Source organism: Chanodichthys erythropterus, chromosome 13 (assembly GCF_024489055.1).
Source record: "Chanodichthys erythropterus isolate Z2021 chromosome 13, ASM2448905v1, whole genome shotgun sequence".
In the NCBI taxonomy this organism is placed as follows: Eukaryota; Metazoa; Chordata; class Actinopteri; order Cypriniformes; family Xenocyprididae; genus Chanodichthys; species Chanodichthys erythropterus.
In genome coordinates this window covers 15777416-15804399 of record NC_090233.1, presented here as the reverse complement: position 1 = coordinate 15804399, position 26984 = coordinate 15777416, and the positions used below count along the sequence as shown (strand labels likewise).

Sequence of the window (26984 nt, the reverse complement as noted above, 5' to 3'; positions counted from 1 at the left end):
TGTGGCACATTCATAAGTTTTGTGTTTCAATCAAGTAGATTTCCCTTCATGTTTAGGTGTGCAGGTTTATTGGAATAAGTTAAGGATAAAAAACAATATTACAAGAAATCACCCACTTGTCAGTCAGATGTTATAAAACAGAGCATTTATAGTTTATACATGTCACAGTGCAGTTTTTGAAACATTTCTGCAGTGAACTGTCTTTCATCTCCACCGAACGCTGAGAAAACTTCTTCTGCAGCAAAGAACATTCAGGTCTGTGGTTTGGTCCGACACTCCGAGATCCTGTCCTACAGAAACGTCCATACGAAACAATCCTTGCGCTTCGGTCCCACGATGCAGTTTATAATGCACTGAAAAAATGTCTAACCTAGATCAGGAGAAGAAAATAAACTCTGTGTGTTGCTCATGTGAGGCGTGTGACACGAAGCTCGTTTCTGCCACCGAATAAACTAAAGAGATAATTGCGTCTTTTTTTATTAATTCTGATGTTTTTTGCTCAGAATTCTGGGTTTACGCCTCGTAACTCAAGCTCTTTTGTTTCCGCCATGGAATAAAAAAGGTAATCGCGACTTTAAAGGGTTCTGATGTAAAACACAGAAGTGCTGAACTGTCTATACAACGTCAACAGCACAGGAGACGGACAGGGAAGAGAAGACATTGTTGAATAAAGTTTGTGTGCAAAAAGCATTCTCGTTGCTTCATAACATTACGGTTGAACCACTGCAGTCACATGACCGCTTTAACGACATGAGGATGAGTAATTAATGACAGACTAACCCTTATAACTGACTTTTTCCTCACAATTCAGTTTTTGTTTTCCTCAGAATTGTGAGTTTTAGTAATTCTGACTTTTTTGCAAGGAATTACATTTTCTAGTTTTTATTCAGTGGCAGAAACAAATTTCCATAGTGTCAACATGTATGTAATGCACAAAAAATGTAAAAACCACTCTTTCTGAGGAAGGCGTACCTTTGTTAAGAGATTGTCCTGCACTTTGGGGTCCTTCTCAAACTCCACATCAGCATCCAGAACCAACACCGGCACCGTCTCCAGGTGCTCAAAATGAACCCTGTGTGAAGAGAGAAGAGCTTCATGTCAGAAATCATTAATGCTCCTGCTGTAAAACTGCTCAGACACAATCTGTACTGTAGAGTGTTTTAGAGTTAGAGTATACTTTATGTCCTTTCACAGGAAATTTGTTATGGACTCAAAGCTGCAATAATACACAATCATACATACATAATAAAAAGAAGAAAGAAAAGATCAGTCATAATAATACTAAAATAATTACATCTTACCATTTAAAATATCAATAGATTGTTACAAAAAATCATTTTTACCTCTGTTACTTTTACAGAGTGGGACTCGATAACGTTTCCCTGATGGCAAATGTTGATACATTGGGAATAAATCATGATTAGGATCACTCACTGTTGTCTGTTCTCACATATTTCTAACACAAGTCTCTTCTGCTCACCAAGGCTGTATTTATTTGATCAAAAATACAGTAAAAATTGTGAAATCAGCTGTTTTCTATGTGAATATATAGTAAAGTGTAATTTATTCCTGTGATCAAAGCTGAATTTTCAGCATCATTACTCCAGTCTTCAGTGTCACATGATCCTTCAGAAATCATTCTGATATGATGATCTGCTGCTCAAACATTTATGATTATTATTATTAATGTTGAAAACAGCTTCATATTTTGTGGAAACTGTGATACATTTTATTTTTCAGGATTCTTTGATTATAAAGTTCAAAAGAACAGCATTTATTTTAAAATCTTTTGTGACATTATAAATGTCTTTACTGTTACTTTTGATCAATTCAATGCATCCTTGAAAAACGTTTTGTCCAAGTGTTTGAACGATAGAGTAAACACTACTGTACACAGAGCAGGTGAGAACAGATGCTGATAATACAGAGAATTTATATTATTTGTGTTAAACAGTCCAAGATCTACACATGGACAAATGCATCAGAACAGAGTAACAACATTTACAAGATTAGTTCCACTATTACTGTGGTACGGAGCCCCTAAAGGGACAAGGTGATGGAAAATATATATATTTCAATGCTTTTGCGTTCTCCTGAAAAAAACTTCATTCACTGGAAAAACTTGTGTTATTTGCGAGCGAACGCCAACTTCCTCGAGAGAGCAATGAAATATATTTCCCCTTCAGGGGCGGGTCACAGGACTCACCTGGTCTTCCTGTCGACGAGCCAGTCTTCATGTCGCGTGTGCAGCTTCTCCAGGTAGTCGAGCTGAATTCCCTGTTCCTCCACTCGGCCTCGTCTGCCTAACCTCTCCATACACGTCTGCAGAACATCAAAACTGAGCCGTTCAAAATCCGTTCTAACGAGAAAATTACAAGTCGACTGACTTCACATTTATTCATTTTGAAGTCACGTTTATCTGAAGCAGCTTACGGACCATTCCAGACATAAACTAAAAGCTTCTGGCCAACAGTTGTTCTGAATCATTAGTTGTGTTCGAGAGCAGAACAACAAGGCACATGTTTACATCACATCCTGTCTACATTCCTTAATCTTTTTGCTTTAAAAGAAGAGGGAAAAAAGTGTGTTTTGGAAGGGAAGAATAAAAATAAAGGCTGAAAAATGTAGTTATTTTTTTAAGTTTACATACACTGTGCACAAATTTTTGCATAAGCAGCATCATATAAATGGCATGTTATTTTTTATTTATGACCTGGACACCGTACACCGATCAGCATCCATGACTAGAACAATCCGTTTTTCTCAACATATGAAGCCTTTCAGGGCCTGACAGCACTTCCGCTCGGACCGACCTGTGGAGACGCTCGCAGATATATGATGCCATCCAGCTGAATCCGGCGGCCGAACTGCTCCACGAGGAAGGAGTGCCAGTCCTGATACACGGCCCACTCGGTGGAGTTCATGCAGCCCAGCTCAAACATGTTCAGAGCGAAGATGTACCTGAAGAGGAGGACAACACATTTAATCATGATACAAGTGTCAAAAAGAAGTGTGCTTGACTATTGAATGTGCACTTGTGTTCATCAGATCTTAAAAGCATTTTTTAAATATATTTTTAATGACATAAAAGGCCACTTAAGTGTACTGAAAGAGAGTAGCACACTTAAGTACACTTAAATCATGTCAAGTTTTACTTTAAAGTACATTTTAAATCTTTGTTTTAACAATCTTTTGTCATGCTTTAAAGAAGTGCACTTATTTTGACGTGTCGACCATACTAAAGCACACGTGAAGTACTTCATTATCATTTTAACTGTAGTGTTACTCAATATTATATTTAAACTTAAGATTCTATTTTAAATGCAATAAACTGCAACTTCACAACAAATGTGACAAATATTAACATAATTACAATTTTTTTAAATACATGGAATACAAGGTTCAATAGAAATGACATTAAAGTATATTTTAGTTTACCATAAATGCTTGTCAGTACACTTTAAATAATCATATTATTTCTAAGACAACAGAAGAAATTACACACAAAGATGTGCTGAAGAGGCTCAAAATCACTCTAAAGCTCAGCTAACTGCATGTAATATACGTTTAAACTATAACACGTTCATTTAACTGCAATTAAGTGTCCAAAAAAAATTACATTCAGTTCACACTTAAGTATAATCTTTTAAAGTATATTATAACTGTAAAACGTACTCTTTTTAAAGAATCTAAAAGGTCCTTTTAAGGATTTAATGACATGAACACTATATGATTCAAAAAGATGATCAAAAGAAGTACTGTAACTCCTGAAAAGCATCAATAAACAGTTAATGATCAACACTGGAGCTATGAATGTCGAACCGGTCGCTGTAGACGGAGCGCTCGTACACCCGCACCGCTCCGGACGCTCGGACAGGAAGTGGCTGCAGCTGTGTGCGCATGCGGCTCATGCAGGAGAAGGTCTGGAACGTGTAGGACCAGCGCTTGGGGTCATGATACATCATCTGTAAGAGGTTACTGCTGGACTGCTGAGGATGATGCTCTGTCTGACACAGGAAACGAGAAGCACATGACACACGGTCAGTATTGGGAGTACAAGTGGCGTTTATTTTAAAGACGGCACAAACACTTTAAAAGTCACCATGTAATCAATTTTTAATTTTCTATATTGCAGTATTTATTATAAATGATTTATCTGTGCACATCATTTTTTATTCACATGCCCCCGGGCTGTAATCAGATTATATCCTCTGCTCTGATGATGAGGGCGGGGCCACCTGTCACTCACATGAGATCCACCAATAGAACACCAGCAATACTGAAGTTGGGATAGTCGTTTCTTCTCTATTGTGCCGAATATCCGAGTGAAACGCTTCTATGTAGGGCGGGGCTTGATTTTGTCTGTGGGAACTGATTGGATGGTCGTGGTTGGCTGTAGAGTGCAACAGTCCGGTTCCGGAAGTATTTTTTCCATTAATTTTCTCCATACGGAAATTGACTTTTAACTTGTAAAACTTTAAAGACAGTCATACTGTGATCTATGAGGTTGTTAATTTATCGAAATAAACGTAATCTCTCTACACTCTCAAAATAATTAAATAATTGTGTGTGTGTGTGTGTGTGTGTATATTATATATTTATTTAGTTTACATTTCTCCATCATTTTTAATTTGATTACGTTTGGTTTATATCGTAAAAAAAAATCCATCTTAATCAATAATTACCCGTCATTTTAATTTTTATATTTTATTGATAAGACATTTTATTCACGAACTTACAGGATAAGCAAATAGGTTATGCATAGGTGGGAATTACAAGCTGACGGACGGGCTGCAGATTTTTTCCGTTACTGCTAAAAAAATTCCATCAAAGACGGAAAATTTTCGGTTAACGCGCCCTCAGATTTATAAATATATATTATATATGACGTCACACTACCGCCGGTGACACTTCATGACCGCGGTGGCGCGGTTGTCATGCCTACCGTCACAGCCCTAATTAAAAGTCACACGCTGTTTTTTTCTTTTGGGCATTATTGGTATTTTGGTTACACAACAAATTTAATTTGATTTCCATTTAATTCATAGTAAATGACTGTAGTCTCCCCCACAGGAAGAAAAGACTAAAGAACATTATTTGACACTTATATTATTCATTATATGAATTTTACTAGTAAAATCTGTGTCCCATTCACTGAGAGACACTATATGACAGCATATGATTTAAATGCTGTAATTTTGCATAATTTACAATGCTTAATATTAGTACGTAATAAAATCTAATAGTATGCTATGTAATTAAAATAATTTCAATAAATAAAAACTCTTATAAATCACACACTATTTGTCACATGTAGCAGACCATTTTGGTGCCGTGGGAGGACTTTTGACCCGGATACCAGCGCAAGTAACGTTATATTTCAAACCTGTGGGAAGCACTGGGCCTGTCAGTGAAGTTTACGTCTCTAACTAACGTTAGTCTCGCACACTGACCTGGTTGGTTTGGTCCACATTCTGCCATTTACTGACGGGTTCAGCGATCACCTCCCAGTGCTGCTCCGCTCTCTGCAGCAGCCGCGCGAATGTGGACTTCCCGACCGCTGGAGACCAAGACTTCACATTAAACACTCAATAAACTGGAACTGAATGAGAGATCAGTCTAATAATCGGTATTGGTAAATCAGATGAACCGTTTCGTTGTAAACTGCATCGCCTTACATAAGCTCCAGTGCTAACACTAATGATGTAATAAACAAACATACCGATGTTTCCTTCGATCGAGACGCTCTTTATTTGATCGCTTCTGCTCATGAGATTACTCGAGAACAGTCGATTTATCCTCCTCACACTCATTCCTGACAGAAAAACTACAGCCACATCATTCACACGACAGAAGCTGGACCATTCATTCGCGCCCCGCAGCTTAGCTAAAGCGTACTTCCGGTTCAGGAATGTTTGAACTTTCAAAATAAAAGTTTATTTACCTTTGAAACTAAAAAACCTAACGTTAACAACAAAATAATAAAAAATAAAAATCATTGTTACAGTGCACTTTTTGTAACGTCTTAAAATACAAATAACAGAAAATATTCAATATTCAAAAAAAAAAATCATTTAGTTTAAAAAGCATTTGGGAATTTTTACCAATTTTTCATAATAAGTTGCAATGCTCTTCTAGAAAATCTGATTATGAACATGATAGAAAGTCATTATTGTGACTACAAATAAAAATGAAATGAAATACTGTTTAAATGTCTGGATATAAATCTCTTGAGATTGACCAAAAACTGAAAAGGGTCTTGTAATAATCTCCACTGTTGAATATGCAATCGCATAAGAAATAAACAAAAATAACAATTTTCTTCAAACTTGTACAAAACATTAAAAAAATAAAAAATATCTAATCAAATAAACTTTCTCTATTTCCCCTCAAACATTATAAAAGCGTTGACTAAAAGGCAGGTTTTAGTTGTACTTCATAAAAGCTAAACTGATAGTTTCATATCTCAGTCCATCACCAACACGTGTCGAATCAAGAGCTACAGTGTAATACTGACAACAGGAAGCACAGAAGAGAGTTTTCAGGAAGACTCCTGTGAGCTTCAGGAAGCACAGCTGAGGAACTGCACAGACTATCAGTGTCAAACAGCTTCTCAGATCCAGAGGTGGACGGGAAAAAGAAAGGCTTTGTGGGAAATGCATCCAGGCTGCCGGACGCGTCTATCTGTCCTTGCTGCCCAGTTTCTCGATGAGGTCCTGCAGCGGCGCCAGCTCTCGGCGGTCGATGAGATTGAACTCCTGAAAGAATCAAGAATCAGTTCAAGAAGAGTCTTTCAGAAACCGTCACATGCGCTTGACGTGACCGACGCGTGCGTTCACGCACTGACCTGTACGAAGAAGATGAAATGCTTGAAGGAGGTGTTGAGGTGAGCCTCCTCCTGGAGCTGCATGACCGAGTCGAAGTGCTGGTGGTAGATGTGAGCGTAAACCCTGAACAGACGCTTCAGGATGGTCTTGGCCACGGACATGAAGTTCTTGGGAAACGGGACACCTGGAGGGAGTAAAGTTCAGTGGAGTTCTTCATTCGGCCGAGCCTGTGTGAATTCATAAGAAATGAACGGGAGGAACAAACCGATCTTAGACGGGAAGAGGGTTTCATCATCCAGCTGATCCTGAACCCAGGTCATCAAGTAGTCGATGTACTTCGGAGCAGAACACTTGATGGGCTTCTTGATGTTGGTCCCGTCTGCCCAGTGATACTCATACCTGATGATTTACCAGACAGAGTGTCTCTCATACCATTCATACTCATATATATATATATATATATATATATATATATATATAATTAGTGCTGTCAAATTGAGTAATTAATCGTGATTAACCTCATCTAACATAACTGTGTGTGTGTGTGTGTAATATACAGACAACACTAACTTTTATGTTAGATGCGATTAATCGATTTGACAACACTAATATATATATATATATATATATATATATAAACTGTGCGAAGCGGTTCAGCAAAAGTGTGTTTCGGATCAAGGACTTTTAGTTTCAAAATAAAAGCTCATTTCCCTTTTACACATTTTGAAACTTTCCAACCTCACAACAACATTAAAAGAACAACAATAATAATAATAATAATAAATGAAACACTTTTACTAAAATAATTAGCTAAAAACAGTTCAAACTAACTTTAAAAAACACAGCATATAAACATTTATATTTGAATGAACAGAGCAGCATAATTCTGTAAACGAACACTTTTCAGCCTTATGAAGTTCAACACGTGTTATTTTGTTGGACAGCAGCAGTAATATTGTTATATTTTCTTATATCTACAGCTGCAAGAAAAAGTATGTGAAGCACTTGCAGAATCTGTAAAAATGTGAATTATTAACAAAATAAAGGAGATATTTTTTGTTTAGTACTGTCCTGAGTAAGATATTTTACATAAAAGATGTTTACATATAATCCACAAGACAAAACAATAGCTGAATTTATTAAAATAACCCCATTCATAAGTATATGAAGCATTGATTCTCAATACTGTGTGTGGTCACCTGATGATCCACGACTGTTTTTGTGTTTTGTGATGGTTGTTCATGAGATGTTTGTCCTGAGCAGTTAAACTGAGCTCTGTTCTTCAGAAAAATCCTCCAGCTCCTCCAGATCCTGCAGATTCATCAGTTTTCAAGCATTTTTGCATATTTGAACCCTTTGGGGTTCAAATTTTAATAAATTCAGCTATTGTTTTGTCTTGTGGATTATATGTAAACATCTTTTATGTAAAATATCTTACTCAGGGCAGTACTAAACAAAAAATAACATGCATTTTGTATTATCTCCTTTATTTTGTTAAAATTATTCACATTTTCACAGATTCTGCAAGTGCTTCACATACTTTTTCTTGCAACTGTATATTATTGTACCTGCAGACATGACAGAGCAGCAGTATTACGGTTATTATATATAGTTATACATATATATACACGTGTGTGTACCTGGGTCCTGCAGACATGACAGAGCAGCTGGTTTCTGTGCAGAACTCAGTGATGGTTCCGTACAGCATGTTGATCTGGTTGAAGAAGTCCACAGCTGAAATAAACGGGTGAGGATTCAGTGGCATGATCATGATTAGATCAGGGGCCTGTACCATGAAGCTGGATTAGCTGGCTAGCCAGGTAAGTTTCAGATTAGTTTGCACCAATCTTGGGTTTTAGGTACCATGAAAGTGACTTGGCTTTTAGCGGTGTTCATCGCCATGGTAACTTACGCTCCACGGCTAACCTGCTCCGGGGCAGGTTATGTTCAGGGTTAGAGATCTCAAACTGAAATTGGACCAATCAGGTGTAAGCTAAGTGACACTGACACACCCAACGCAATAAAGTCACTCCCCCAGTTTCTCTTCCTCCAAATTAAAGGTCATTATATAGTAAAAACAAATATTTAATGATGAAATTGTCTGGTTTTAATGATAATATAATTTATATATGATTTGTATATGATCTATATTTTTATTAATCCATTACACACATGCAAGTTTAGTTTAACAGTTGTTATTAAGCACTTAGTTTCAATGAATATTGATCATATGTAGGCTAATATAAATAAGGTGTAAATATACTATTTAAATATGACTACATGTGAGCTTGTATGTTTGAGTGTCTATCGCTATATATTATTAACCATATAAACTAACTTCACTTGGACTGATAGAGAAAGATCATTTCTTTTATTTGTCCTCTTTCAAAGATAAGTATTTTCCATTAGTGTAAATGCGTTTAAATTCTTAATTTTCAGCGAATTGAATCTCGCTGGCTCTCTCGTGAGAAGTGAATCACAGTTTATTTCTGTTGCAAGGCATGTGATTGGCTGTTCACCACTGATGTCACAGATTCATGTGCACACACTTCACAAACTCAGGATCAAAGCCTGAGTTGACAGAGAAAGTTGATGATCAGCATCATGGTACCAACAAAGCCGGATTGGAGTGGTTTGGTTTTGTCAACTTGAAACTAATCCTATAACCCTGAGTTTGTTCATCTACCATCATGGTACAGGCCCCTGGTGTTCCTCACACACACACACACACACACACACACACACACACACACACTCACTGTTGACCGCGATCCACTCGTTCAGGTCTTCTCCCTCCGGTAACATCACGGCCGCGCGCAGATTCCCGCTCCCGAGAGTGGCTTCCGCGTGCTTGAGCAGCTCGTACTGGTGAGAGCCCTCGGGGATGTTCTTCTTGGGCTTGAAGGTCTTGGACGAGCGATTTCCACTGAACACGAGTCACATTGCGCTGTGTTAGACTGATTTCACAATAAATCAACAGAACTGAAACTGAATAAGATCATTTGTTTACGCAATACTCGAACACAGGAACACATCTCCACCGGAAATGCTGCTCGTTTTAAAAGTTTCGTGTTATCAGAAATGTTATTTGGTTCACTTTTGCTGTGTGAACTTCTATATCACATTTATCTGCAATAAGCGATTATGGGAGGAAAGAAAGAATAAACTTCATCAACTCAAATACTTACAATAAGAAACTCATCTCCGCTTCTTTTCTTCTGGTTAAACTCTTCTGGAGGGAGATGTGAACTTCTGCTGCGATAAAGTTGATCCTCAAAGGCCTTTAAACAGCATTTATAAACTCCTCGAAGTTTTACAGACAGCAGCAGCTCGAAGAGTTTCAGGAAATGTCTACGATCGGCTTCCTAAAATGACAAAAACCACAGAAATACAAGCAGACTGAGGGGAAAACCTCCTGATCGATACGAGTCGGATATTGTTGCAATTGTTCGGCACTTATTACGACAATTAACTAACAATTATTAGTAAAACTGTGAGTCAGAATTCCCCGTCTGCTAACCCCCGTACAGCTGCACTGCGCATGCGCACCGGGCTCGAGGGCGGTGTGTGTGATCGGGGATCATCATCAGTGACGCTGGAGCGCGCAGGGCGTCGGGTTAAAGACGGACACACACACACACACACACACACACCTCTGCCTGACTTCCACCCGGTCAGTTTGGGTCTCTGTAACGTTAGCTCTTGTCCATTATATGATGGCCACACTCCGGGCTCTGCGGAAACTGTGCCGGCATTCCCACCAGCAGACCTGCAGTCTTCATCTGTCATCTTCAAGGTAAGAGTCTCGTGAGATCTGTCTTACAGGAGAAGCGCGAGCTGGATTCAGTAATGCCTCTGCTGTAATTCTCTCTCTGTCACACGTGGTTTCTTTATTAAAGCCTGTCATATTTGTCTTCCTCTCAATGGTTTAGTTATGTAACAAACGCCGGTTTAGTTGTTCACTTCATCTGCGCGCCCCCGAGCGGCTCTCCGGCTGATGTAATGTCGGAAACTGCTTGCGCGCTGCCGGCGTCAAGTTTCGACAGATCCCTGTGCTTCTGCTGCTCACGTGCTGATGATTCCTGCGTGACCCTCAAATTGAGCACGAACCCGTCTTCATTTGTGCTGCTCGTCACTGATTAGAGGACTAAACTACACTCGCGTGACCGAGACTTCTTCTACTAAACCGCGTTCATGAGTAGATTAAAGTCACCATAAAATCAAAATGAACTATTTTTACTTTTATGGAATATCAGTATTTATTTTAATGATTTATCTGTGCAGTTTTTATTCTAATCTTAAACAACACCAAAAAAAATTATATTCTTGCAGCAGCGTAAGGGGCATCTCTGATGACGTGTTTACTGGCGCGAGGGCGGGGCAACCTGTCACTCACATGAGATCCACCAATAGCAAACCACAATGATCCAATCAATCCCGATGGACTAAATCAAGTCCCGCCTACATTTTTTCTTAATCGAGAAGCCGCTTTACTCGTATATGAGTCACAATTGACCCTTCGCCGGGAGTTTGATTGACAAGTGATCTAACCAATCAGTACGCCGAATCTGCCATTTTGTCCGACAAAGCAGTCAGGAGTTGGAAGATTAACCTCGGTGGAGTTAAACTTGAAAAATGGTGTGTATACTGACGTCTTTCCGAGTTTGAAACAACATTCCTTCTGATGTTCATTCATGTTTATTTGAGGCTATAAATGAACAGCAGGAAGAGATGATCGGTTCACGAGCCGCTTGAGCTGAGGAGCCACAGCGATCTGTCACGACACATTAAAGAGCCGCAAAGCGCTTTTATTGTTCAAATTTCTTAAAAAGTTACACAGTTTGAAAGCTGGGACTTTGTTTAATATCATAAGTAACCTGCTCTGTCTTGTCAGTGTCCTCTTTGCTCCACGATGTATTTTTCACTCGACAGCACCACGGCTTGTCAGACAAAGCAACAGTAACTAAGGGGGGCGGGTCTTTGCGAAGGGTCAATAGGGAAGAAACAGACCTTCAGACTGAAAAAGAACACGAATGTCATCGTTCACAAGGTTTTCACAGCGAGGGACATGAACATGTGCTGCGCTCAAGACTCAACAGATGTTCACAAATTAGCTTGGAGTGCTGTATTATGCCTTGCGTATAATAATTAAAACCTTTCAGCCATAGGATCAGGGCTCCTACATAATTTAGAAGTCTGTCCTTACAGATGACGGGAAAAACAAGAATGCTCTGCTATTCTTCAGTGTTATTGTCCGTCATTCAGAGCTTATCTGTGGAGCGCAGCTGCTCTCTGGATCACTGGAGGACGCTGCATGAACAGATAAACTCCAGCGGAAAACTGTTCAGACCAGAAACAAAATTACAGTGAAATTTTGCCCTCCAATCCTTGATGTTTTGTTTTCCAGACAGGAAGCTGTGATCATCTCCGGCAGGAAGCTGGCACGGCAGATCCGCAGTGAGGCGCGAGCCGACGTGGAGGACTGGGTTGCCGCTGGAAACCGCCGGCCTCACTTGAGCGTAGTGTTAGTGGGCGACAATCCAGCCAGTCACTCGTACGTCCTCAACAAGACCCGCGCCGCGGCAGAAGTGGGTAAGACGGTCATGACCGCATCCAACTGTAATAAACTGAGACGTTTCGACCAAACCAGGTCATCGCCAGGCAGCGAGAGCAACAGAGATCACACGACACCGTTCATTTACACAACAGTGTTTTGGGGGCCTGAAAACTCAAATCTTTAAAAAACGAGTTTCAAAGTGCTTTCAAGTTTTTGAAAACTGTAACGTTATCATCTACTTGTAAACTACAAAAGCACGAATCTGTAAAAATGATGAAGTCATGTGTATTATGTGTTCAGTCTATAGGCGTGTAGTGTTTCTTTACAAAGTGACATCGCCATCTACTGGCCTGGCAGTGTACAGAATACAGCGATTTTAGTCGTTTTCGTGGATCCTTGTGAATGGATCATTTTGACTACATTGCCATCTGTACGTGAAAAACACAAAGGAAAATCTTTTCTGTTTTTAGCACATTGTTGTCGTGACATAAACGTACACTTATATTCATATAGTAGATCCATAATCCATAGATCGTTTTTAAAGTAGATCCTGATAAATGGCGAGGACAATCAGCAAAAAGAAGACATCAAAAAACGCTCTTAAACATAATTCAAATAACAACCCAAATAATAATAAAGTACCACCCCCCTCCCCAAAATAATAAATAATAAATAAATAAATAAATTGAGTTATACTCTATAAGCACTACCAGTTAATTCATCCAAAAACTCAGTCATCGTTTACTCGCCCTCATGTCCATCCATAAGACTATCATTCATCTCTGAAACACAAATAAAGATTTCTGTCCCTCCGTTGACAGTCAACACAACTTTGACACTTTAGAAAGTTCATAATGGAGGTTGTAAAAGTAATCCATATGAATCAAGCGAGTTCTGAAGAGTCATCAGAGACGGTAAACTGAAGCACAGATGTGTTCGCTGGATGAACCAGTGAGGTTTGTTCATACGCGTTTGAGATTCTGATAACAATATTTGTGCTTCATGTGTTTCCTGATCAGTGTTTATATGTGAATAAAAGCCTGAATTAAATCTGTTCAGCATATAAAGCGATACACATGGATCTCTTTATGTTTTCAGATTTCATTAAAAGTATCTTCATTCGTGTGTTAAAGATGAATGAAAGTCTTATGGGTTTGGAAAGATGAGGGTGAGAAATTGATGATAGAATCTGCATTTTTGTGAGAACTAACCCTTTAATGCCTGAAACTTGTAAAGCATTAATTGGACGGGACAGTAACTGAAGCCGTGAGTCTGCTGAGCTCTCAGTTTTACTGTAGTATGTGAGCGACGAGTGTCAGTTTCCGCTCTTGGCTGTGTACAGTATCCAGATCTATTTTGAGTGAGCATGTGACTCCGTACAGATCCTCGCGCTGACCCAATCACACCAGCAGAGCCTTATTTTGTGCTCTTTTACTGTTGACACGTTCTCATTTTCTCATAAATACATGTTGTCTTCAGTGATTTAGTATTAAGGCTGGAAAACACTACAGATCTTTTAAACTCTGAACAGATTTGAATTGAAGATGTTTCTAGATGTTGTAACAAATGAAAACCATATTGTCTGAAATCGAATACTTCCCTGCTGTATAGTGTGCAAAAACAGTACGCCAACAGAGCAGTCTGTCCGAATACAGTAGGTGAAAATTCCCCGGATCACCTACTACTTCTGGCAAGATTCTGAAGTGCACATTTAACTATCCCATGAGGCCACAGGAGAGGATTTATGAATGGCAGTGAAGCGTCGCTGACACATCACATGATGGTTACGACACATCACATGACGGTAACGACACGTCACATGACGGTTACGACACGACCTGATGTCATTCATGCTACATACATTCATACTGTATAGATGTACTTCTTGAACGATCGTGAAGTACGTTTCAAACCAAATGTAGTACATACTCAGACAGTACGTGATTTCAGATGCACACTGTGTCCTTAAATCGGCTCAAAATATCAAACGAGTTAGATTTCCTCCAACAGGATGCAGTAATAGTCTAAAGCTAAAAAATCAAAGTCTGTGCCCGTCATACGCTTCACGACTTCCTGTGACGTGTGCCGGCTGTGACTGTTCAAACTCTGCAGGTCTTCTCTGAGTTTGCAGCCTTCTGTCTTGTCTGTGTCACAATCTGTTGAATCTGTTCTCTGTAGGCATCAGCAGCGAGACCATCCTGAAACCTTCCAGCATCTGTGAGGAGGAGCTGCTGGACCTGATCACCAAACTCAACACGGATCACAGGGTCGATGGGCTGCTGGTGCAGCTGCCACTTCCTGGTGCGTTTTTAGTGTGCCTTTTTTCCATCTAGTAATTTTATTTTACTTCAGCTTAATTTCAATTAACAGAAATGGTTTTAATGCTTTTAGTTAGAGCTACACGTTTCTGGATAAATTGAGAATCACAATTTTTTTGGTTTAAAATGGAGATCACGATTATCCTACGATTCTGAACAGATGACTAAACAATAACGTCATTTACTACAGATTCTGATAAAATGTTATTATTTGAATAATTACATTTGAAAGATTCAGTGACTCACCCAGAAAGACTTCACTTGAATCAGCGTTTCTGAATGAATCTCCTGAGTGAATGATTCAATGACTCACTTTTTAACAGTCACTTGTCTCCACCTACTGGTGTAACGATGTAATTGATAGTCTTTTTTTGAAGCATCAAGTTTCTTTCAAAAGGTGATTTCCTCTATTTTGATCACTATTGTAGAGTTTATATGTGAACTATAAACTTTCATCCCAGAACTTCTATAATAAATGTATTCATTGTAAGACAGAAATAATGATAATGTGTGGTTCTAAAAAGAACATAAACACTTTATCCGGACTAGGATGTTTCCAGATAAATTGTGGAAATGACTAATTCTTTTAAATTTCCCTCTCATACTCAGATCACATCGATGAGCGACGGGTGTGTAATGCCGTCTGCCCGGGGAAAGATGTCGACGGTTTCCATGTGGTCAACGTTGGTCGCATGTGTCTGGATCAGTCCACCATGTTGCCTGCCACTCCCTGGGGCGTTTGGGAGATTATTAAACGGACCGGTGAGAAAACCATTATGGATCCACAGCAGCTCTTAGACATTGAATTATTAGTTGGGGTAAAATTTAAGGCTTGTTGACAGAAGCTATCAGCTATCACAGGGGGAAAATGAGATGGTGAGACATTTGAAATTGAATGCATTATCGAGAGAGAGAGAGAGAGAGATTGTGCATCTGAAACGGGTTTCTCTCAGAAATCTCTTACTGCACCTTTAATATAGAGCGGTGATTAAACTGACCGGAACTACCTGCGAATAAACTGTTAGAATCAAGTATTCAGACAGAACATGTATTGATGTCAGTTGTTATTGGCTGTAGATTCTGATGTCCTCTGACTCTTGTTTGTCGCAGGCATACAGACGCTGGGTAAGAATGTGCTGGTGGCCGGCCGCTCCAAGAACGTGGGGATGCCCATCGCAATGCTGCTGCACACAGACGGGAGACACGAGCGGCCGGGAGGTCAGTCTGAGGATCGTCACATGTGCAGTTCCTTAATCATAATCATCTTTAATCATTTAATCACATCAAGGCAAACAGTATAACTGTCTCTTTTGTTTCAGGCGACGCCACAGTGACCATCTCCCACCGTTACACTCCCAGAGAACAGCTCCGTCAGCACACGAAGATCGCAGACATCATTGTCGCCGCTGCAGGTTCACATTTCAATTAGCGAATCGGACTGATCTTAATGCGTGTTCAGGGTCACGTTCACAGAGACTGACGAACATTAACTCTCTTCAGGTATCCCTAACCTCATCACTGCTGACATGATAAAGGAGGGCGCAGCTGTTATAGATGTCGGGATCAACAGAATATTGGACCCCTTGACTGGGAAAAACAGACTGGTTGGTGACGTGGACTTTGAAGGTAAGAAGGAAGTGCTGTGATTTCTGTGAAATGGATGACATTCTCAGTTAATATAATCCTTGTGCTTGCAAGGCAACAGTAGTGATTGTAAACGGATGTCTTGAGTGTCCATTTTGGTTTTTATTTCCACGTTCATCTGTCTTTAGTGTGTGATGTTGCTGTTTGAGTTCTTCTCTACATCAGTGTCAGTGTTTCTGAACTCCATCTTGAGTTTCTTCACAGTATTCCTCATTTAAATAATGAATGCGCAGAATAAAGGGGCGGGGCCTGGTTGAGTTAGTCAGTAGTGTGTTGAAACTGGTGGTTATGATAAGGGGCGGGACATTTCCCTAATGACCAGTCACAATACACTGCTCCAACCGACCAATCAGAGCACACTGTGCTTTTCAGAAGGCGGGGCTTCATAGAGACAGGAACTAAACAGAGCGTTACTGACAGACTGGGAAGAGAGGAGCTGCAGCAATGGAGAATATGAGGAGAATAATCAACATTCAAGCAGGAAAACCTGGGGCCTGTTTCATAAAACAAGTTTACCAAATAATCCAGGTTTATTTCAGTAAGTCTGGTTTATTGTCAGTTGATTTGGTTCAAAATAATCAGACTAACTGAAATGAGCCTAGCTTATTTGGTAAACTTGTTTTATGAAACGGGCCTCTGTTCTAGTAGAGCCCAAAAACAACATCAAGACAGCTAAAGGGCAGCACAGGTCCTCTTTAAGGAATGTTAAGAGTATTGCTTAAATCTCCTGTTGACTTGCATTGATTACAATGATGTCATTTAAATACTTGCATACTGAATTATGCAATTATATATCTATATAGCAATATAACCACCTTTTACCATGCAAAAACAGTGTTTTTCGGTGTGTTGATTCTTGTGCGCATCATTACATCATGACAATGAAGCGCTGCATCGGAACCTAAACTAAAAGAGAAAGCAAGGCAGCAAAAGCTTTAGTTTATTTAACTGAAGCATTCATCATCTAAAATACTGTAACTTACAAATACAAAGTTTAGTACATCAGTTCTTCGTCTAAATGTATTTGAATCAAGGCACGAGTTATTGGGACAAAGAAGAGGGTGCTTTAGTTCTGATAGCATCATTTCTGTTGTTGAATGCCGTGAGACGCACTCCTGTTAGTCGAAGTGTAATGTGCATCAGGAGGTTTTTGACGTGATGAATGTCTCCTCAGGTGTTAGGAAGAAGGCCAGCTTCATTACTCCCGTCCCAGGCGGTGTTGGACCGATGACTGTAGCTATGCTGATGAAAAACACCATCAAGGCAGCAAAAAACGTCATTTTAACGCCGCCTCAGCGCGTGCGGATGGTGGCGTCCTCATAACAGCCTCTTCTCGCTGGCTTCACATTCCACACTCCGGCTTCAGTTCAGGATCTCCGGGTGGAAAGGCAGTTTCTTTAAATGATATTTTTGCATCCTTTAGTCTAGTTTATATATATAAAATATATATTCAAGGGTTTGAGACAATGAATGTGCTTTTTCATTCAGATATTTTAAACAAAATATACACTAAATGTATCAGTTACTTTGCCAGGCATTAGACACAGGTTTCACTTTGTTTTTTCTCTGTTACAGTTTTGCTTTTTCAGCATTTTGTATGTTTAAATATTAAAATAGGATGTTTTGAAGCATATTTATTAATAAGAAACACATCAGAAATGTTCCAGCACAGCCTCAGTCCGTGTGAACACAGTGTTGTTCCTGATATGAATGAGTCACATGACCAATACTGGTCAATAGTTGTGAGTCAGCATGCAAGATAACTGACCAAATGACCTTTGCAATGACCGTTTGTTCATCTGGGGAGTATCTGTGACTGAACTGACCCATCACTTCTTTTATTATATTTATTTATCTGGAGTTTGGGGAGAGTGATGATGATGATGATGATGATGATGATGAGGAAATGCAGAACATATTTACTCTTAGAGAATGAGAGAAAATTCGACTGAAGTTAGATGAGAAATCTTGCCAGTTTGGTGCTTTTTTTCAGCTCTATGTTCCTGACATGATCAAGGAAATCATAATTGTTTTGCATACTAACATGTAATGCTTTGAAACATGACATTAAAAGCATCAATTTAAACTGATTGTTTCATTTGAATCCTCTTAGTCTGTTTATATTGTACATGTTTTATTAAAAATGTAGGCATTAGTACAGTTGGATTTTTATTTCTGTATTATGAATATGGAGTTTATTGATAATATTAATGTAGTTCATGGCACAATAGTTCAGTTCCTATGAAAAGCATGAATTGATGAAAGGTCTACATTGAATGCAGTATAAGTGTGTCTCTCAAATGCATAAAAGTACATTTAAAGCAAATTATTGAATATAATATATTATATAGTTTATTTAATATCCTTATTATTACACTTATTTACATTGGTGGCCAAAAGTGATGCCCTGAGAGTTCAATTAAATCATCGAAATATGAGGAAAACATTTTAAAATGGGGGAATGGCGTTGTTACAAATAAAATAATCGACTCCGGGCACAACTACACAATGCTTACAAAATCTTTCACACTTCTTCAATATTGAATAAAGGCTGAAGGTGTCCATTTTCCTTGGCCGAACATCACTTTTGGCCACTTCTGTATGTATTTATTTATTTATTTATTTACGCATATTGAACTATTTTATTTATTTCGACTGGAACTTTTATTTTGAAAAGATCACGAAACCGGAAATCCGGCATTGTGTTGTTGTGACTGCAGGACGCGCTAGTGCTGCTCAGATCTTATTAGAAATCAGAGAGAAAAGAAACTCTGGACTGAAGGACGAGTGAGTATTAATGAGTATTAATATTTATTATTCACTGTCAGTCAGATGAAGCACGTGATGCTGACGTCATCTGATATCAGATTAATAGAGACCGAGACGCGCTGTAATATTGTAATAGCTCAGGCCTGTTACACACACTCTTACACATACACTCATATATATATATACACACACACACACACACGCACACACTCTACAGATTATTTCTGCTCTCTTCAGACCTAGAGGAGTTTATGTCGCTGTTCTCCAGACCGACAGGTGGCAGTGCAGAAGAACTCTCCGCTAAAGTGCTTCACTGAACTCTACAGTTACCTTGTCAGATACAGATATTATAATTACTAATACATATATTACATACATACTACTAATTACATATCATTTACACAAGTAGGCTTTCTTCTAATAATTCACTAATATGAGGGGCTTCTTAGGATATTTATCTTTGCTTACTCACACTTACTTACACAAGCTAAGAAAAACAGTTCCATAAATCATAATAATGACATAAAATGTCAAAATGAGGATATACTGAGTCATAATTATGAGATGAACAATCGAAATTGTGCCATACTAAGCCGAAATTATGACTTAAAATGTCATATGTAATTATTAGACAGTCATAATTTCGATTTGTTTTATATCATAATTATGACAAAAAAGTGACTTAGTATGCTATAATTATGACTTTTTAATATCATCATTAAAAATGACCCAATCATGATTTTTTCCCTCATGGGCTTCCATACTGGTGTGATAATGTGTAACACTCACACAGCTGTCTTAAACCTCATTGTTAGTGTGTTTATATGTTGTTTTGTGTTTTAACCTGTGTTTCATAGCAATAGCCTTTTCATTTTGTACAAAGATCATGCTGCTTTGAAGCAGATGTAATGAAAGTCTTTCCTGACAGCGTCTCCGCTGGATCATCACTCATGGGAGGGAGCGATGCTGGCAGATCCGAGAGCAAATCCCGGAGCTTGTCCTCATCAGGCGTCAGGAGAGACAGTCCCGGCCGGCAGAAGAAGCACGAGCGCTCCTCCGGTGAGAGAAACTAACGGCTCCTCATCATACGATCATTGAGCACTGTGTGCATCTTATAGCTTAATGGTTCATTTACAGCGAAAACACAGAAAGATTCTGTAATTAGCCTGACCCCATGAAGGCTGACGTATGAAATAATAGTCAGGAAAATCAAACGGTATGTGTACACTCAGAATAACTCTCGACTTCTGCTCCCAAATTAGAGAAGAAGAAGATGAAAAGGAGAAGAAGCTCCAGCTCGTCGTCATCTTCAAGCTCCACTTCCACATCCAGAGAAAAAAAGGCCAAGAAGAAAAAGAAACGACGAGAAGTTAAGAAGCTGAAGCGTGAAAAGAAGAAGGAGAAAAAGGAGAAGAAGCGGCAGAAGAAGGTTGCTTTGAAAGCTGAAAGAGCGGCAGTGACGGCTTCTGTATCGTCTCCTGCTTCTGATGACAAACTCCAGCCGTTCCTGCCGATCTGGCAGAGCGAAGAAACGAAAGAACACGGGCCCGGTACGAGCGCACACACACCTGAACAATCCTGTGATGAACACCTGACTAATGCTGGTTAATGCATTAGCTTTAAAAACACAACTAGTCACTGTTAGCAGGGCACCGCTGGTTTTATCAAAATAAAGGTTTTAAATATCTTAAATTGTGTAAGAAAAGTCTTGATTATCATTTTACGAGGTCTTATATTTGGGGACTGAAACCCAGAAATTGTGATGATTAAACTTCAAAAACTGAGGATTTATTGAAATAAAGTAAATCACGTTCTCTCATATACCTCCGTATGATGGAGTTAATGAACTCAGAGGGGTAACCGCTGTATTTCTGCTGCTCCATGAGCGCCATCTACTGTCAGAGGTTGAAACTGCATTTTCATTCAGCGTGTCTTTTTGACCAATATTTCTGAGTCAATATTGACTCACATTTTTAATATAAATATAATGATTTATACTTTTGAATCCTCCCTTTTCTTTAATAAATGGCTGGAATGTGAGGATTATAATTTTATAAAACTTGTTTTTTGTGAAAACCTGTATTATTTGAACTATAAAGTTGTTTAATTCATGTTTTTTACAGTCAGTTTACTATTAATTGTTTCCATAGACATGGCACTAATCCTCAGATATGGTATTATTAATTTTATTTGCGCAGGTCTTAATAAAAAGCCATAAACTTGACTTTAAGAGCGCTGCAGATGCTCTGTTAGTTCATGTTAGCTCTGGTCCATCAGATTAACTGATAAAACTCATTTTATTGCATTAGTAAATGTTGAGATTAACATGAACTAAGATTAATAAATGCTTAACGTGTACTTTTCATTATCAGTTCATATTAACTAGCGTAGTTAACAAACAGAGTCTCATAGTAAATAATATCTTCCTGTGACTGCAGTCATGACTGACGAACAGAAGGCCAGTTTTTGCACCAAGAGGCCGATGACGAAGGAAGAATACGAGGCGAGGCAGAGCGTCATCCGCCGTGTCCTCGACCCCGAGACGGGCCGCACCAGGTGCGTTACAGACCTGTAGTTTATGTCAGCCGCTTCATCCAGACACTGACACCTGAACATGATCTTTACAGGCTCATAAGAGGCGATGGGGAAGTTCTAGAAGAAATCGTCACCAAGGAGCGACACAAAGACATCAACAAGGTGAGCCACTCTGTTCATGTTTGATGAACATATGTGCGTTAGTGAGACATTGTCATTGTCATGATGTGTTCACACAGAGAGCCACTCAGAGCGATGGTGACGCCTTCCAGAAGAGACTGGGGATCAGCAGGTAACGGAGTGGTTCAGTTAAGTCCTTCCCGATCCGAAGCCTTCTGCATTTCTACAGGAGCTCCTGTATTCCTCTCTCTCGACTACATGTCATAGAAATGCGGTGTGCGAATGACATTTTGCTCTCAGACTTTCATTTTTCAGGTTATCTCAGACTAAATAGGAGTTGAATTGTTGAGTTGACGAATGAGGTTAATTCAGTCTATTTAATTTAACACGTTTTACATATTTGACGTTCTTCACATCAGGAAGAGACTGTCTCTCAATTATCTGTAAACTTTCTTAATGGCTTATTTATTTGTAAATAACGTCATTTTCTGTCTGATTGTATCTTTGTGGTATGATGACACCAGAGGACTGTGCCTCAATAAAATATCTTTGTGCATGTTGGGTTTCTTTCTTTCAAATATGAGCTGGTGGCTTCAACTGATTCACTACATATCAAAATGAGTGTAAAGGGGCTGGTCATATAATTAGAATATCATCAAAAAGTTGATTTATTTCACTAATTCCATTCAAAAAGTGAAACTTGTATATTATATTCATTCATTACACATTTGATGATTATAACTGACAACTAAGGAAAATCCCAAATTCAGTATCTCAGAAAATTAGAATATTGTGAAAAGGTTCAATATTGAAGACACCTGGTGCCACACTCTAATCAGCTAATTAACTCAAAAGGCCTTTAAATGGTCTCTCGGTGTAGTTCTGTAGGCTACACAATCATGGGGAAGATTGCTGACTTGACAGTTGTCCAAAAGACGACCATTGACACCTTGCACAAGGAGGGCAAGACACAAAAGGTCATTGCAAAAGAGGCTGGCTGTTCACAGAGCTCTGTGTCCAAGCACATTAATAGAGAGGCGAAGGGAAGGAAAAGACGTGGTAGAAAAAAAGTGTACAAGCAATAGGGATAACCGCACCCTGGAGAGGACTGTGAAACAAAACCCATTCAAAAATGTGGGGGAGATTCACAAAGAGTGGACTGCAGCTGGAGTCAGTACTTCAAGAACCACCACGCACAGACGTATGCAAGACATGGGTTTCAGCTGTCGCGTTTCAGCTTGTGTCAAAACACTCTTGAACAACAGACAGCATCAGAAGCGTCTCGCCTGGACTAAAGACAAAAAGGACTGGACTGCTGCTGAGTGGTCCAAAGTTATGTTCTCTGATGAAAGTAAATTTTGCATTTCCTTTGGAAATCAGGGTCCCAGAGTCTGGAGGAAGAGAGGAGAGGCACACAATCCACGTTGCTTGAGGTCCAGTGTAAAGTTTCCACAGTCAGTGATGGTTTGGAGTGCCATGTCATCTGCTGGTGTTGGTCCACTGTGTTTTCTGAGGTCCAATGTCAATACAGCCGTACACCAGGAAGTTTTAGAGCACTTCATGCTTCCTGCTGCTGACCAACTTTATGCAGATGAAGATTTCATTTTCCAACAGGACTTGGCACCTGCACACAGTGCCAAAGCTACCAGTACCTGGTTTAAGGACCATGGTGTCCCTGTTCTTAATTGACCAGCAAACTCGCCTGACCTTAAGCCCATAGAAAATCTATGGTGTATTGTGAAGAGGAAGATGCGATATGCCAGAGCCAACAATGCAGAAAAGCTGAAGCCCAACCTGGGCTCTCATAACACCTGAGCAGTGCCACAGACTGATCGACTCCAGTAATTCAGGCAAAAGGAGCCCCAACTAAGCATTGAGTGCTGTACAAGCTCATACTTTTCATGTTCATACTTTTCAGTTGGCCAAGATTTCTAAAAGTCCTTTCTTTGTATTGGTCTTAAGTAATATTCTAATTTTCTGAGATACTGAATTTGGGATTTTCTTTAGTTGTCAGTTATAATCATCAAAATTAAAAGAAATGAACATTTGAAATATATCAGTCTGTGTGTAATGAATGAATATAATATACAAGTTTCACTTTTTGAATGGAATTAGTGAAATAAATCAACTTTTTGATGATATTATAATTATATGACCAGCACCTGTATGTATAGGCACAAGTGCGTTATCTTGACCTGTTGACCCTGTGAGCAGAGTATCAGTCGGACATGCACACTTCTTAGGGTGTGTCTGTAATGGTTATGGAGTGTTTTACTGTAGATGACCTCACAAAATATACTACTGAATGTTTGAAATAATGCAGGAGGTATGAAACATAAAATGTCTAAGATTATTAACTGAAACTGATTCAAATATAATACATTTTACAATATAAGCCTCTTTGTTACATTAAAATTCAAGGTCTTGTACACTATGAATCATCTTGATCGAAGGAACAGCATAAATGCTTGGAAATAACCCTTCAATATGCAAAAGTCTTTGTTATTTCTCTGAATAAGTTCTCATTTATTTTTTATTTTCTGACATCTTATCGTTGAGCAACATCCACTTGAGAAGTTCAGACTGAAAGTTGAAGGGCAGATTCTATAATAATGAATTAAGTGTTATTGTTAAATTAAATGTTAATTGAAATAATGTTTAAGTAATTATCTTTTTGATTTGATCATAAATAAGAAACAGTATTATCTGACACATAACCACAGTGAATCTGATTGTGTAACCAGTAGGTGGCAGTGTGACCTCAGACTGAATCATCCTCAAATAAGAGAAGAAGTGATGTGTGTACAGCACAGTGCTGTATGTTTAGTGTCGGGGGTTATTGATTGTGCTCTCATGTGAAGCATGCTGTCAGTGGGTCAGCGGCTCTGGAAGCTCAGGGGACCTCTGACCTCTCTGACCTCTGGACACACACCCTGGACAGTCACAGGATGGCCGCTTGTTTTGGCTGCTGGTAAGAAACACCAGATTGACCTGCCGCTCGTGCATGAGGAAGAGCTCGAGGAGCAGTTTGTTCGGGGATCTGGACCTGGAGGACAAGCCACCAACAAAACCAGCAACTGCGTCGTGCTGAAACACATTCCCACCGGGATCGTCGTGAAGGTGCGTCATCATCGTCTTAAAGGGACAGTACACACTAAAATAACAACATTCTGTCATCAAAGGGTTAAAATAATGTCATTAGTTACTCACACTCGTGTCGTTCCACACCCGTAAGACCTTCGTTCATCTTCGGAACACAAATTAAGATATTTTTTGATAAAATCCGATGGCTCAGTGAGGCCTGCATAGCCAGCAATGACATTTCCTCTGTCAAGATCCATTAATGTACTAAACACATATTTAAATCAGTTCATGTGAGTACAGTGGTTCAATATTAATATTATAAAGCCATGAGAATATTTTTGGTGCGCCAAAAAACAAAATAACAACTTATTTAGTGATGGTCGATTTCAAAACACTGCTTCAGGAAGCTTCGGAGCAAAAATGAATCAGCGTATTGAATCTTCTGTTCGGAGCGCCAAAGTCACGTGATTTCAGCTGTTGGCAGTTTGACACGCGATCTGAATCATGTTTCAATACGCTGAATCATAACGCTCTGAAGCTTCCTGAATCAGTGTTTTGAAATCGGCCATCACTATATAAGTCGTTATTTTGTTTTTTTTGGTGCTCCAAAAATATTCTTGTCTATTTAGAATACTAATATTATTATTATTATTCAACAAAAATATGTTAATTTGTGTTCTGAAGATGAACGAAGGTCTTACGGGTGTGGAACGGCATGAGCGAGAGTAATAAATAACATTATTTTAATTTTTGGGTGAACTAACCCTTTAATCACTCACCCTCATGTCGCTCCACACCTTCAGAACACAACTTAAGATATTGTTGATGAAATCTGAGATCTTTAATCTTCTGTAATCTGACCATTATTAAACTAATAAAGTTTCTCATTCTCAGTGTCACGAGACCAGATCTGTGGATCTGAACAGAAGACGAGCGCGAGAGATTTTACGGGAGAAACTGGACATCTTCAAGGGTGAAGAAAGTGAACTGCTGAAGATGAGAAGAGAATCCATACAGAGAAAACAGGACAAACGGAGGAAAGTGAATGAAAACATGGAGAAAAAGAGACGCTTCAAGGAGAGGCTCTGCTCAGAAGAAGAAGAGAAACACTGATATTCATTAGAGATCTGTTACACTAAACAGATCAGACCCTGAAGACTGATCTATACTGTCTTTATATTGAGTTCATCACCTCACGTCTGTTTCATCAAGAACGGTTACATTTGCTTGATTCATTGTAATCATCCAACATTATCCTCATCGTAAGTGCTGTTTTAATGATGTGTGAGCCGACATTATTAAATATGTCTAAAAGCAAATAAAAACAGGCCTTGAGAGTGATATCACTTCACTGTGATGATACAAGACAATATATGTGGGCAGAAATATATGATATAATTAAGTATTATCACACTTTTATTTTATTATTTATTATTGGGATCACTGGCACACCCCTGTCCTGGTTTACATCGTATCTCTCTGGTCACACTCAGTTTGTCCAATTAAAGCATTTCAGATCGAGATCATCTACAGTCACTACTGGTGTTCCTCAGGGTTCTGTTTTGGGCCCACTTTTATTCATTATCTATCTACTCCCACTTGGTCACATTCTCAGGAAATATGGTATTCACTTGCACTGCTACGCCGATGACACCCAGCTCTACCTGTCTTCCAAACCCTCGGACTCTTTTCCACCACCTTCTTTGTCCCGTTGTTTAGCTGAAATTAAAGACTGGCTCTCAGCTAACTTCCTTAAGCTTAATAGTAATAAAAGCCTAACCCTGTAGGGACAAAATCCACTGTATTTCTGTGGAAATCGATCAACATCCCATTTATCCCTCCTCACAGGTTAAGAGTTTGGGTGTTATTCTGGATAGCACACTTTCATTTGAAGCCCATATTAATAATATTACACGTACTGCATACTTTCATCTACGTAATATTAATCGCCTTCGTCTCTCCCTTTCAATGAACAATACTGCAGTTTTCATTCATGCACTGGTCACTTCACGTATTGATTACTGCAATGCTCTTCTTACTGGTCTTCCTTCCAGACTTCTCTATAAACTTCAGTTGGTTCAGAACTCTGCGGCTCGTGTTCTTACTGGAACCCCTTCTGCCATGCACATC

The 26984-nt window shown here is 39.1% G+C and overlaps 5 protein-coding genes across 5 annotated transcripts; 3 read left to right on the top strand and 2 right to left on the bottom strand.

Moving 5' to 3' along the window:
• Positions 1 to 43: 43 nt before the first annotated feature.
• Positions 44 to 5857, bottom strand: dguok (deoxyguanosine kinase). Its single transcript, XM_067408052.1, has 7 exons — positions 5723 to 5857; positions 5454 to 5560; positions 3823 to 4007; positions 2814 to 2961; positions 2207 to 2322; positions 973 to 1072; positions 44 to 370 (listed from the first exon to the last, which is right to left on the bottom strand). Exons 1-7 carry the CDS (start codon positions 5811 to 5813, stop codon positions 344 to 346), a joined length of 774 nt encoding a protein of 257 aa, XP_067264153.1. The 5' UTR covers positions 5814 to 5857; the 3' UTR covers positions 44 to 343.
• A 19-nt stretch (positions 5858 to 5876) lies between these two features.
• On the bottom strand, positions 5877 to 10360 carry mob1a (MOB kinase activator 1A). Its single transcript, XM_067408053.1, has 6 exons — positions 10016 to 10360; positions 9587 to 9753; positions 8468 to 8561; positions 7093 to 7226; positions 6848 to 7011; positions 5877 to 6758 (listed from the first exon to the last, which is right to left on the bottom strand). Exons 1-6 carry the CDS (start codon positions 10027 to 10029, stop codon positions 6681 to 6683), a joined length of 651 nt encoding a protein of 216 aa, XP_067264154.1. The 5' UTR covers positions 10030 to 10360; the 3' UTR covers positions 5877 to 6680.
• A 130-nt stretch (positions 10361 to 10490) lies between these two features.
• mthfd2 (methylenetetrahydrofolate dehydrogenase (NADP+ dependent) 2, methenyltetrahydrofolate cyclohydrolase) lies at positions 10491 to 18418 on the top strand. Its single transcript, XM_067408048.1, has 8 exons — positions 10491 to 10623; positions 12235 to 12419; positions 14563 to 14685; positions 15312 to 15464; positions 15813 to 15920; positions 16022 to 16114; positions 16203 to 16328; positions 17521 to 18418. The coding sequence occupies exons 1-8, from the start codon at positions 10541 to 10543 to the stop codon at positions 17667 to 17669; spliced, it is 1020 nt and encodes a 339-aa protein (XP_067264149.1). The 5' UTR covers positions 10491 to 10540; the 3' UTR covers positions 17670 to 18418.
• A 572-nt stretch (positions 18419 to 18990) lies between these two features.
• arl6ip4 (ADP-ribosylation factor-like 6 interacting protein 4) lies at positions 18991 to 22320 on the top strand. Its single transcript, XM_067407605.1, has 6 exons — positions 18991 to 19133; positions 20044 to 20174; positions 20378 to 20665; positions 21554 to 21671; positions 21743 to 21812; positions 21890 to 22320. Exons 2-6 carry the CDS (start codon positions 20066 to 20068, stop codon positions 21944 to 21946), a joined length of 642 nt encoding a protein of 213 aa, XP_067263706.1. The 5' UTR covers positions 18991 to 19133; positions 20044 to 20065; the 3' UTR covers positions 21947 to 22320.
• Positions 22321 to 24555: 2235 nt separating this feature from the next.
• On the top strand, positions 24556 to 26195 carry mtrfr (mitochondrial translation release factor in rescue). Its single transcript, XM_067407739.1, has 2 exons — positions 24556 to 24890; positions 25749 to 26195. The coding sequence occupies exons 1-2, from the start codon at positions 24633 to 24635 to the stop codon at positions 25965 to 25967; spliced, it is 477 nt and encodes a 158-aa protein (XP_067263840.1). The 5' UTR covers positions 24556 to 24632; the 3' UTR covers positions 25968 to 26195.
• The last annotated feature ends 789 nt before the right edge of the window (positions 26196 to 26984 follow it).